This window comes from Moschus berezovskii, chromosome 24 (assembly GCF_049115385.1).
Source record: "Moschus berezovskii isolate FMDL1 chromosome 24, NW_MosBer_1.0, whole genome shotgun sequence".
Classification (NCBI taxonomy): domain Eukaryota; kingdom Metazoa; phylum Chordata; class Mammalia; order Artiodactyla; family Moschidae; genus Moschus; species Moschus berezovskii.
In genome coordinates, this window is record NC_142483.1 from 5,771,254 (window position 1) to 5,784,032 (window position 12,779).

The window sequence follows — 12,779 nt, forward strand, 5'->3', positions numbered from 1 at the left end:
AAGGAGGCCACAAACCTTCCGACCACTCGATGTGGCCACTGAGCCTCCGTGGAGAAGCCTCTGTGGAGGTGGCAGGTGGATGTGCATGGAGCCAGCGACTCTTACCTGTGGGTCGGAGAGCCGGGAGAGGTCGGGGTACAGGTAGAACTTGACGCCTTCGGAGGCCCCGGGCAATGTGACCCCTCGGATCAGGAGGATCAGCAGCATGACATAGGGGAACGTCGCGGTGACGTACACCACCTGCCAGGAGAGGAGGGCAAGAGTCAAGAAGGGGTGATGATGATGGGCAACACAGCAGCCCCCCATCCCCAACTTCTCACCGGCAGCAAAGGGCTGCCCAGTGCAGCAGCAAGAGCCCTAACACACAGGTTCTCCCCTCAAGGCCAGATCTTGCAGCAAGCATCTCCTGAGAGCCTGTGGGTGGTACTGTATCAGTGGTCCTCTCCAATCTCCTTCTGACCGGCACCGAAGAAAGACATATGATACCACAACCTGTACACACAAAGAGCCAAGACAGGAAGTTTTGCAGACTCATGCTCATCTCACATGTGTAATGCACTCTAAGACTTTCTATCAGATGGTTCTATTCGAAAAAAAAACAAACAACAAAAAAAAACTGGTCATGATCCTTTAAATTCATGTCACAATTTACCAATGGGTCAAGACCCACATTTTTGAAAATCACTGCTCTTAACAGAAAATCAAGTTTTCATAGCCAAAGACAGGACAGAAGACAGAATAAAACAGGGAAGGGAATGGGAAGGTGAGAGGAGGCTGGGGAACTGTTTAGGGTGCTGTTTTCCTGGAATCATTCCGGCATGGTCTGCCTGGAAGGAGGAGACTGATGAACCTGATTGGCCCCTGCAGCCCAAGGATTCCGTGCAAAAATCAAGGCAGGGAAAGAGACAATCTTCCCCACGCACCCCTGAGCAGGAGCAGCTTAGAAGGAAATGGCCACACTGTGACGGATCGTGGGAGTTCCTGTCTGCCCGGGGTGCCCTCAGGACTCAGTGTCCGCTCCTGGTCACGTTCGTCCTCCCGCACACCCTCTCCTCCAATCACTTGGCTCCTCTATTTAGAGCAGTAACTTGTTAACCTCTGGGGGGCTGCAGACACTTCTGAGACTCTCCTGACCACTATGGACACACTCCCCCTCTCCGTTCAGAGATCACGCACACCAGCTTTTGGATGGCACAGAGGCTCCGATTCCTCAGGTAAAAGACCTACTTATGATCTTAATCCCTCCATCATTCTGCAGCCTCTCACCCCTTTGCAAGGCAGGGTTTCTTCTACCAGTGGCTCAGGCCTTCACTCCACTCATTTATTTACAATATTTACTTACTCATCCCTCTACTCACTCACACCCACCCCCAACACTCCTATGAACGGAGCACTGAGGTAGACTTCTGGATTAAGAGGGGGGTGGTCACAGAATGAGGGTTTCTGTTCACGAGGCTTCCCCACTGGTAAAAAGAAAAAAAAAAGAGACATGTATGATGTATGTAGGTAGATAAAGAATCCACTGTGTAACTGGGGGAACACAGAGGATGGTAGAGCACAGAGAAGCAAGTAGCTAACCTCAGGGGCAGTCAGGGAGGGCGTCTCCAAGGAAGTGATCCAGCTATTGACCCATAAAGGATGAAGAGGAGTTTCAGGACACAGGATACTTGGAGAAAAGGAAGGAGGAACAAGTAAAATCCTACCACATGCTGGACACTTTACACACGACGATAGAAATGGCTATGTTTATTCACCACTTCCACACTCCAGTTATTCTCCAGATAGTTATGATTATCCTCTTATTAGATATGAAGAAGATATCTAGCATCTTAGATGCTAACTCAGGAAGGACCAGCTAAGGAATAGCTGAAGTGGATTTAGAAGGAGGCCTGTGGTAAAGGTCATGACTTCAAGGTCATGCGATCAACCGCTGGGCTGTGTTATGTGACTCTCATGATGGCAATGCAAATTCAGTGTTAATTCCCCCATTTTTAGAGATGTGACTCTCAGAGAAGTCACATCATTTGATTGGTAATTTTAACTCAGTCCTCAAAAATAAAAAAATAGGAAACTCCTAGGTATGGTGTCAATGGGCCCCGCCACCGAAACAACCTGGAAGGCTGGATAACCTCTTCTAGACACTGTCCCCAACCTGTGGTGACCACACCATCCTTGGGCCACCCACAGTCCTGCCTGGCAGATTTTGGCATCAGTGTTCAATCCACACGTCATGTAATCAATGCAAACAATCTCTTGCCATTACAAATGTAATCCAGAGAAGGTAAAAGCAAGTTAAATATATAATGAGAGACCAGCAGTCATTATTAGTAGTATAATAAAACATCCCAGGTTGTACTAGGGGTAAAGAATCTGCCTTCCAATGCGGGAGACACAGGTTTGATCTCTGGGTCAGAAATATCCCCTGGAGAAGGGAACGGCAACCCACTGCAATATTCTTGCCTGAAAAATCCCATGGACAGAGGATGCTGGTGGGCTACAGTCCATAGGGCCGTATACATACTATGTACATAATAGTAATATTAATGATAAATTAGAGACCAATCAGCAAAAAGTGTTGCAGGTTCCTGCCCAGAGAGCTAAGAGTGCTATAGAATCTCTACCTCCCTTAGCACAATCTATCTATCATAGATCTTTAGCATTTTAGATAAAAGCTTGATCCTCCTGTCTTCAAAATGAAGTCCCCCTAGTCAATTAGCTTATGTCTATGAAGCTGGGGAGGCTAAACTCTATTGCTTTCATTGTATAATTTCCACTTCTGTTTCTGCTGTATGGTGGAAGATTAATTATCCAGAATGCCTGCTGCTGCTGCTGCTAAGTCACTTCAGTCGTGTCCGACTCTGTGTGAACCCACAGATGGCAGCCCACCAGGCTCCCCCATCCCTGGGATTCTCCAGGCAATAACACTGGAGTGGGTTGCCTTTTCCTTCTCCAATGTGTGAAAGTGAAAAGTGAAAGTGAAGTCACTCAGTCGTGTCCGACCCTTAGCGACCCCACGGACTGCAGCCTACCAGGCTCCTCCATCCATGGGATCTTCTAGGCAATCCAGAATGCCTAGGACCTGATTAATGATATTTCTGGAGTTTAACTCTCAATGCTCACTAAATCGGGGGAAAAAAGTGTTACTATGTGAGACGTAAGAACAAAGGAAAACCATAGACATCTGTCCTTCGATCTGTGGGACCATCTTGGTGTGACTTGACATTCTGCTTCTTCTCTGCCTGGTCTGTAGTGAGTGGACTGGGCCAATGGTGTGTCATTAGGTGTCACTTATAACCTGGCCGCACGTACCTCTGCAGTGCCCTGGAAGCACACAGAGCAGACAGTCAGCACAGGGGCACGATTTATGAAGTGGCTGATCATTATTCTGAAGCAGTTCCAATGTTCAGAGTCCTAAATGGATGCTCTGCTTCCACGCGACATTTAGGAGAACTCTACTCCCTCCACGGGTACCCATGCCCTCCTTTTCAACATTCATTTTGTAAAACCATAAGGGAAATAAAACATTCAGGTACAGTGCCCAAAGACCACAGTGTGGACAATGAGTCAGGCTGCCAAAAGGAAACCGCTGGCTGGCAGGCGTTGGCGAGAATAATCCCTTTTGTAAGCCAATGTTTGAGAGCCCAGAGTCAGGGTACAAAAGGTGGTTCAGGGGCATCATTACGTAATGGACGCAAGTGGAGAGTGCTATGAAAGGTGAGATGCAGTGCTGACCCAGCTCTCCTAAAAGGCCCTCCCAACTGTCTCTCCCCTCAGCCATTCCAAACACGTGAACATCACCTTAGATTTCTCCCGAGAGTAGCTACAGGCTGTCCAAACAATACAGATCACGTCAAGAGCGCGCCTGTAAATGGCTCATACGCAGCCACACCATTCCTGTGCCCGTGCCAGAGATCACTGATGGACCACCTTCCTCTGCAGCCAAGCCCGGATGCGGCCCCAGAGCCCTCTGCACGGGACTCCAGGAAGCACCGCTCTCGCTTGGGACGAGACCTGCTATCTGCTCCCCTTGCTCTAGCCCGTTTGTCACTCATGCCTTTGCCGTCCACTGTGGAGCCTTAGTTCTGGCCCCCAGAGAGGTGAGACCAGGTCTTGTGCTCAAGGAAACAACTGTTGGATGCATTTACACAGATGATGAACCTGGGGTCAAGAGCCCACCACAGCAGCGCGAAACCAGGGCCAGAGGCTAGAGACAGGTCGGAGGGCCTCAGGAAGGGCTCTGGCCTTCTCCTGGCCAAGTCAGCAAGGCTGGAGCTGGGTCCCTGAGGTTCGGCAGGAACAGGAGAGGCCAGTCAGGTGGGGAAGGTGTGGAACCAGCTGAGGATGTGGATGCAAGCACAGATCTGGTCCCCCAGGATGTCTAGGCACCTCCAGGTTGTCCCCTGGTGCTCAAGCTGGAGTCAGCCTTGTCACTCACCTCCACTTCCTCGACATCCCAGCAGAAGCATCAGGTCCTGCCAACCTGACCTCCAGCTGTATTCTGAAACTACAGCCCCGTCTTCATCCCTGTCATTAGGGCCCTCCATCACCCTTCTTCTCAGCCTTGTGACAGCCCCATTCCATGGCCCTAGGTTTACAAATAAGACTCTGGCCTGTGTCTTCCTGCTCCCCTGAGTCCAACCCCAGCCACACAACCCAGGCTGTGGGATACAGAGTCGAGAGCTGGGCTCCGAGTCAGGGACCCCGTGCTCCAGTCCTGGCACTGCCCCCACATGCCGTGCGGCTCAACCAGTCTTCACCGCCTGCCCCCCCCCCAGCCACTCCACTCTCAGCTGTGCCAGGCCCCTTGCTGCTGGGGCGCAGGCCAGGCCTCCAGCAAGCCTCCCTGCCTTTTCATGCCTCCCTTTGTCCGAATGTCCACCCCCAGCTCCTGGGCCACCCACGGCGTCAGTCCTGGGTATGCCCGACTCCCCACGGCTCTGAGGGCCCCTCAAAGGCAGGGGCCCTGCCTTCCAGCTGTGATGTCCTAGTCCCATTACTGTCCACGTTAGGCAGGGTGGCCCCAGCGGTGGGTTTGAACTTCCTTGGTCTCACATCAGGGGCTGCCTGATTCACTAGAAACCACGCCGTGTGCCATGTCCTCCCCAACCCCCACCCCACCCACATCCACCCCACTCACGCCTGCATCCTCCCAGCACTACAGCTCTTCTCTGTCAGCTGTTTAATTTGCTGTCGTGTAAGTTTAAGATTTCTTAAATGTAAGTTCCACAAAAAAAGGGGAGTTTCATCTTTTACTTTCCCTGCTGTATCCACAGTGCCCAGGCCAGCCGACATTTCACAAAACAAGCTCAAAAAACATCTGTGAGAGAGACAAATCAGCAGGCTGATACCTGAACCCGGAGGTCTTCAGTACAGCTCCTATGCTGTGTCCACTGGAAATGCCAGATCCACATAAACTGGGGTTCAGAAAATTGCACTGGATTTTAAGAAGCGTTCATGGCTTCCCTGATGGCTGAGCAGATAAAGAAGCTGCCTGCAATGCAGGAGACACAGTAGATGAGGGTTCAGTTCCTGGGTCTGGAAGATCCCCTGGAGGAAGGCATGGCAACCCACTGCAGTGTTCTTGCCTGGAAAATCCCATGGACAGAGGAGCCTGGCAGGGTACAGTCCACAGGGTCACAAAGAGTCAGACACGACTGACTAAGCGACTGAGCACTGCACACACAAGAATAAGGAAACCACAGTAGACGTGGCTTTAAGAGACAGACCAGTTCAATGACGGAGGCCTAAGACGTTCAGGTGCAGAGTTCACTTTTGCTGTGTCTGAGGCCTTAGGATCTGTTTGGAAGAGCCAAGCAGGGCTCACGCATTACTCAAAATGATACAGGATCTGGTTATGGACAAAAATAAGGTCACTGACAAGGTACTATTTTGGCTGGCGGTTCCTGGCCGCTGGCAGTAGTGGTGTGGGCCCAGAGAGGTGGGCTGGGGGAAGGGGGTTCTCAGCTGTCAGACCACTTGGGCCTCTGAAAGGAGACTCCTGACCAAAGCACACTCTTGGGTTAAGAAACAGTTTTTTTTTTTTTAAAACTATTGTTTAATTTCCTTTTAGCAGGTCAAGTCCTATTGAATATAAAGGTTCGCACAATTGGTGGTAATTATACTGTATCCTGTTTTAATTGACTTTAATTGCTCATTTGCGTTCCAATACTGGAACTGTGGGATGTTTTCTCCCTACTTCCAGGACACTGCTATTTATTTCATGATGAGGAGGGAACTGTGCAATCACTGAGATTGCCTTGAAAGTTCAGAAGGGCTGTCCCTTCAAAGGAGTCAGCTAGAAGCATCAATCAAAAGGCACTGAGCTAGAAGGATGGTGTAGAGGCAGGGACCCAAGACCACAGGGTTAGAAGACACAATTTGCAGGGCAGTGTAGGCAAGTTACACACCCTCTCAGGCCTGGTCTTTTGCCATGGACAATGAGCCAGGGGTAAACTAATCTAAAGTGCAATCACTCTTACCATCTTCCCAACTTTTTTTTTGCTATAAATATGTATCATCTTTATTTTCTTAGTATCTTCTATAGATCAATATGCTCTCTTGCATTAAATAATTATATAATAAGAAAACTGTGATTTTTTTCACCCTAAACTGAAAATCTTTATCTCTTCCACAAACAGAAGGTAAAAGCAAAAATAAATGCAATGAAGATAAAATGTGATTAAATTTTAGCCAAAGGCTCTGAGTCTGCACTGTGTTCTCAGTTCAAAAGCAAAACCAGCAAGTGTCAGAGAGTTACTAAAATAGCTAAAAAGCTTACTGCACTTTTTGCCTTAAGACACATGAAAAGGGAACAATGTCTCATTACATGATGGGATGTTCTTTAATCCGGGTTCATGCATCACTAAAACCAACCTGCGGACTGCCAGGAGAAAGAGCCCTTCCCACATCCCTGAGAAAGACAGATGATCACTGAGGTCCATCCTAGCAACTACAGTGTTTTCCAGAATGCAACCCTTTTCAAAGGACCAGGAGGACTCCTGGGAGCTCTCCAGGGTCCTGATTCTGACTTGGGCTGAACCTTCCTCGAGCCGGCTACCTGCAGCTTGGGAGACACTGAGGTTAACTGAGCACCGACCCGGTGCCTGAGATATGTTGCAGAAGGTCTCTAACTGATCTTCATACCACTTAAATAAGTTCTATTCTCATTTTGCAGATGAAGAAAAAACAGACGCTTGAGAGAGAACTGCTTTGTTCCCAGTCACAGAGCAAGAAGAAACAAGAAAGCCTTCCTCAGTGATCAATGCAAAGAAATAGAGCAAAACAGTAGAATGGGGAAGGCTAGAGTTCTTTTCAAGAAAATTAGAGATACCAAGAGAACATTTCATGCAAAGATGGGCACAATAAAGGACAGCAATGGTATGGACCTAACAGAAGCAGAAGATATTAAGAAAAGGTGGCAAGAATACACAGAAGAACTACACAAAAAAGATCTTAATTACTCAGATAATCACGATGGTGTGATCAGTCACCTAGAGCCAGACATCCTGGAGTCTGAGTCAAGTGGACCTTAGGACGCATCACTACAAACAAAGCTAGTGGAGGTGATGGAATTCCAGTTGAGCTATTTCAGATCCTAAAAGATGCTGTTGAGGTGCTGCACTCAATATACCAGCAAATTTGGAAAACTCAGTAGTGGCCACAGGACTAGAAAAGGTCAGTTTTCATTCCAATCCCAAAGAAAGGCAATGCCAAAGAATGCTCAAACTACCACACAATTGCACTCATCTCAAGTAATGTTCAAAATTCTCCAAGCTAGGCTTCAACAGTACATGAATTGAGAACTTCCAGATGTTCAAGCTGGATTTATAAATGGCAGAGGAACCAGAGATCAAATTGCCAACATCCACTGGATCATCAAAAAAGCAAAAGTTCCAGAAAATCATCTACTTCTGCTTTATGGATAACACAAAAGCCTTTGACTGTGTGGATCACAACATACTGTGGAAAATTCTTCAAGAGATGGGAATACCAGACCACCTGACCTGCCTCCTGAGAAAGGAGGGTCAAGAAGCAATAGTTAGAACCATACATGGTACAAAAGACTGGTTCCAAACTGGGAAAGGAGTACATCAAGGCTGTATATTGTCACGCTGCTTATTTAACTTATATGCAGAGTACATAATGCAAAATGCCAGGCTGGATGAAACACAAGCTGGAATCAAGATTGCTGGGAGAAATATCAGTAACCTCAGATATGCAGATGACACCACACTTATGGCAGAAAATGAAGAGGTACTAAAGAGCCTCTTGATGAAAGTGAAAGAGGAGAGTGCAAAGTTAGCTTAAAACTCAACATTCAGAAAACTAAGATTATGGCATCCGATCCCATCACTTCATGGAAAATAGATGGGGAAACAATAGAAACAGTGACAAACTTTATTTTCTTGGGCTCCAAAATCACTGCAGATGGTGACTGCAGCTGCGAAATCAAAAGATGCTTACTCCTTTGAAGAAAAGCCATGACCAACCTAGATAGCATATTAAAAAGCAGAGACATTACTTTGCTAACAAAGGTCCATCTAGTCACTATGATTTTCCCAGTAGTCATGTATGGATATGAGGATTGGACTATAAAGAAAGCTGAGCACTGAAGAATTGATGTTTTTGAACTGTGGTGTTGGAGAAGACTCTTAAAAGTCCCTTGGACTGCAAGGAGATCCAACCAGTCCATCCTAAAGGAAATGAGTCCTGAATATTCATTGGAAGGACTGATGCTGAAGCTGAAGCTCCAATACTTTGGCTACCTGATGCAAAGAACTGATTCTTGGAAAAGACCCTGATGCTGGGAAAGACTGAAGGCAGGAGGAGAAGGGGACGACAGAGGATGAGATGGTTGGATGGCATCACAGACTTAATGGACATGAGTTTGAGCAAGCTCTGGGAATTGGTGATGGACAGGGAAGCCTAGCGTGCTGCAGTCATGGGGTTGCAAAGAGTTGGACATGACTGAGCGACTGAACTAAACAGAACAGAGCTGTCAGTCAGTGATCAGAAGTCTGCCATCTCCACATGTGCTGGGCTCTCTGCCTCAAACCCGGCCACACAATACCATCCTGCTTTCAACTTCTTTGTGCTCCTCTGTCTGTCCTTCAACCTCAAGGGTCCATCTTGCCTGACTTTGGGCAGCAACTCATTATCAGCTACCCCAGACTGGGAAACACTGTGGTAGCCTAGTCCCCCTTTCCTTCCAGCCATGCTTGCCTCTGTGTCTGAGGTATATCTGCACATCCCATATGGTTGGAAAGCACAGTATTCAACATTCAATCCTAAGAGAACCACTTTTTGAACACCAACAGACTTCTCCCAGATTGGGATTCTGAGAGAGTATACCTGAATTCCCATGAGAGAACACTATAGTATGTGCCAAACAGTCTGGCAGAACCTCCACTAAGATGCTATCGATCTCCAGGAACAAGATGCCAGGAGGATGAGAATCGGAAAAGGGAGGTCACCAGAGACATACCTCTCCTCTTCACCAGTTTCAGAGGTGTTCTTAGACAAGTCTAACAGAAACAGTAAATGAAGAAATACAATATTCCCTCTGCTTCAAGTAACCAAATTCTAAATAATGTTTTAAAAAGAAAAGAATGAAGGTATTCACTATTCAAGGAGGTAACAGTCTTTTGGTGCTTTAGTCCCTCAGTCACGTCCAACTCTTTGCGACGCCATGGACTGTAGACCACCAGGCTCCTCAGTTCAGTTCAGTTCAGTTCAGTCGCTCAGTCGTGTCCGACTCTCCGCGACCCCACGAATCACAGCACACCACGCCTCCCTGTCCATCACCAACTCCCGGAGTTCACTCAAACTCATGTCCACAGAGTCGGTGATGCCATCCAGCCATCTCATTCTCGGTCGTCCCCTTCTCCTCCCGCCCCCAACCTTCCCCAGCATCAGAGTCTTTTCCAGTGAGTCAACTCGTCGCATGAGGTGGCATAAGTACTGCAGTTTCAGCTTTAGCATCAGTCCTTCCAATGAACACCCAGGATGGATCTCCCTTAGAATGGACTGGTTGGATCTCCTTGCGGTACAAGGGACTCTCAAGAGTCTTCTCCAACACCACAGTTCAAAAGCATCAATTCTTCAGCGACCAGGCTCCTCTGTCCAAGCAATTTCCCAGGCAAGAATACTGGAGTGTGTTGCCATTTTCTTCTCCAGGGGATCTTCCCAATCCAGGGACTGAACAAGAGCCTCCTGCATTTGCAGGCAGATTCTTTACCACTGAGCCACCAGGGAAGCCCAACAGTCCTTTAGCAGTGTAGCAATATTTCCATGAGGAAACATGCTATTCTCTGCAGCCAAGCTGCTTGGTTGCAGCTTATGCTGAGAAACTTGCAGAGACTTCTCAGATTCTGACCCCAAAATGCCACTCCCAGCCCTGGTGAGGTCAAGACAGAAGGAACTGTTCAACATCTAATGTAATCTTCATGGCTGGGATATTGTGGGCAAGAAACCTAACATCTTAGGAGACAAGTGAATAGTGTTACTCTTACTTCTGGCTGATGGTTGGGACCAAAAAGATCACCTTCACCCATGGCCTATTCTGACCTTGAGATTCCACAGCTTTATTATTGTATAGTCAGGGACATCCTGGTTGAAAGCAGAGGGCTCAAGAGAGAAAGTGCTGGGTGGGGACAAATGGAATATCAGGAGACACTAAGTAAAGATACAATGATGGGAATTACTGTTGGCTCTACATTCTAATGGCAGGAAGTGAAGAGGAACTATGAAACTCTTAATGACGGTGAAACAGGAGAGGAGAAAAGCTTGATTAAAACACAACACTTAAAAAACTAAGATTATGGCATCCAGTCCCATCACTTAATGGCAAATAGATGGGGGGGAAAGTGGAAGCAGTGACAGATTTAATTTTTTTGGACTTTAAGATCACTGCAGATGGTGACTACAGCCATAAAATTAAAAGATGCTCGCTCCTTGGAAAGAAAGTTATGACAAACCTAGACAGCATATTAAAACATAGAGACATCACTTTGCCAGTGAAGGCCCATATAGTCAAAGCTACGATTTTTCTAGTGGTCATGTATGGGTGTGAGAGCTGGACCACAGAGAAGGCTGAATGCTGAAGAATTGATGCTTTTGAACTGTGGTGCTGGAGAAGACTTTTGAGAGTCCCTTGGACTGCAAGATCAAACCAGTTCATCCTAAAGGAAATCAACCCTGAATATTCATTGGACTGATGCTGAAGCTCCAATACACTGGCCACCTGATGCAATGAGCCAACTCACTGAAAAAGGCCCGTAGGCTGGGAAAGACTGAAGGCAAAAGGAGAAGGTGGTTGCAGAGGATGAGATGGTTAGATAGCAACACTGACTCAATGGACATGAATAGAAGCAAACTTCTATTTGGGAGATAATGAAGGGTAGGGAAGCCTGGGGTGTTGCAGGTCATGGCGTTGCAAAGAGTTGGACACGACTGAGAGACTGAATGACAACTACATGCATTACTTATTCTCAAAGACGGAAACTAGTATCATCATTACAGAGGTGGAAATGGAAGCACCCAAATTTGAGTATTTGGCCCACAGTTGCCTAGCTAGAAAAAAGCAGGATTAAAGTTCAGATCCACCCACCTCCAAAGCCTGACACTCAGCCACCACCTGGACCCAAGGGGAGTTCAAGTGCAGCCTCATCTCACACCAGGTCTCCCTGTGCTCCCTGAACAAACCCTGCACTTCCCCACATGTAAGCCTCTCCTTCTGTCATTCCCTTCACCCGGGAGGTCCTGGCCCCCTTCTGAACTCATCAAAACCTTGCCAGCCTTCAAGGCCAGTTCAGTGACTGTGCCTTCCAGGACTCAGCATGAGGCCACCCAGGCAGCAGCGCACTGGCTGACACGGCACACAGGTATGGGATCAGGGCACCCCCCACATGGTAAATTCCCTGGTGGCTCAGATGGTAGAGAAGCTGCTGCAATGCAGGAGACCCAGGTCTGATTCCTGGGTCGGGAAGATCCTCCGGAGAAGGGAATGGCCACCTACTCTAGTATTCTTACCTGGAGAATTCCATGGACAGGGGAGCCCCGGTGGGTTAGAGTCCATGGGGTTGGAAAGAACTGGACACAATTGAGTGACTAACACTTTCACTTTTCTGGGAAAACTAAGTATAAAACCTCATCTCTGGCACCGTCTACATCTGTGACTGATCTGGGGCAAACTCTATGTATTTCAACGGCTTGATATTCTCCTCTGTGAAATGGGAACAATAATAAAGCAGGTTCTCCAGTCCATGGAACGTGGCCATGAGTTCCCACCCGCCTCGGGAACTAGCATCTCCACTGCAGCAGGCACAGTGGCCCTTAGTCAACACCTCTCAGAGCCTCATCTCTCTACTGAGCTCTTTTCTCATTCTGCCCTCTCCTGCGCCTGCCTCTCCCGTACTGAGCCGTATCTCTGCAGTTCTGACTGCTGCTCGCAGAGGCCCATGAAGGCTGCAAACAGTTGGTGAATGAGCACACTCAAACCCCAATAACCAAGCAAGAATGAACGGAACAGAACAGGACATACTCCCATGAGACTACAATGGGCTTTCGGTACAAACAGGCTCTGTTCTTGCCCGAGCTTCTCCATCTGAGTGTGAAGGGCTTTTGTCCAGTTCAATTTACCAGCCATTTTGTAAGCCCCCCTGGGTGCCAGCTGCTGGGCTGGCCTCGGAGATTATGCTGGTGAATGAGACAACCCCCAGAGAGTGACAGCTGTGACAACAGACCATCCGGTGGATGGTAATGGGAGCTTAGGAACAGGT

General features: G+C 47.9%; 1 protein-coding gene across 1 annotated transcript in view; it reads right to left on the minus strand.

Annotated features, from left to right (window-relative positions):
• Positions 1 to 12,779, minus strand: part of SLC6A11 (solute carrier family 6 member 11) — a 127,812-nt gene that overhangs the window by 64,164 nt on the left and 50,869 nt on the right. The window contains exon 6 of the mRNA XM_055413315.2: positions 106 to 240. Within this exon, the coding sequence (XP_055269290.2) occupies positions 106 to 240 (135 nt within the window). The remainder of the gene's footprint in view (positions 1 to 105; positions 241 to 12,779) is intronic.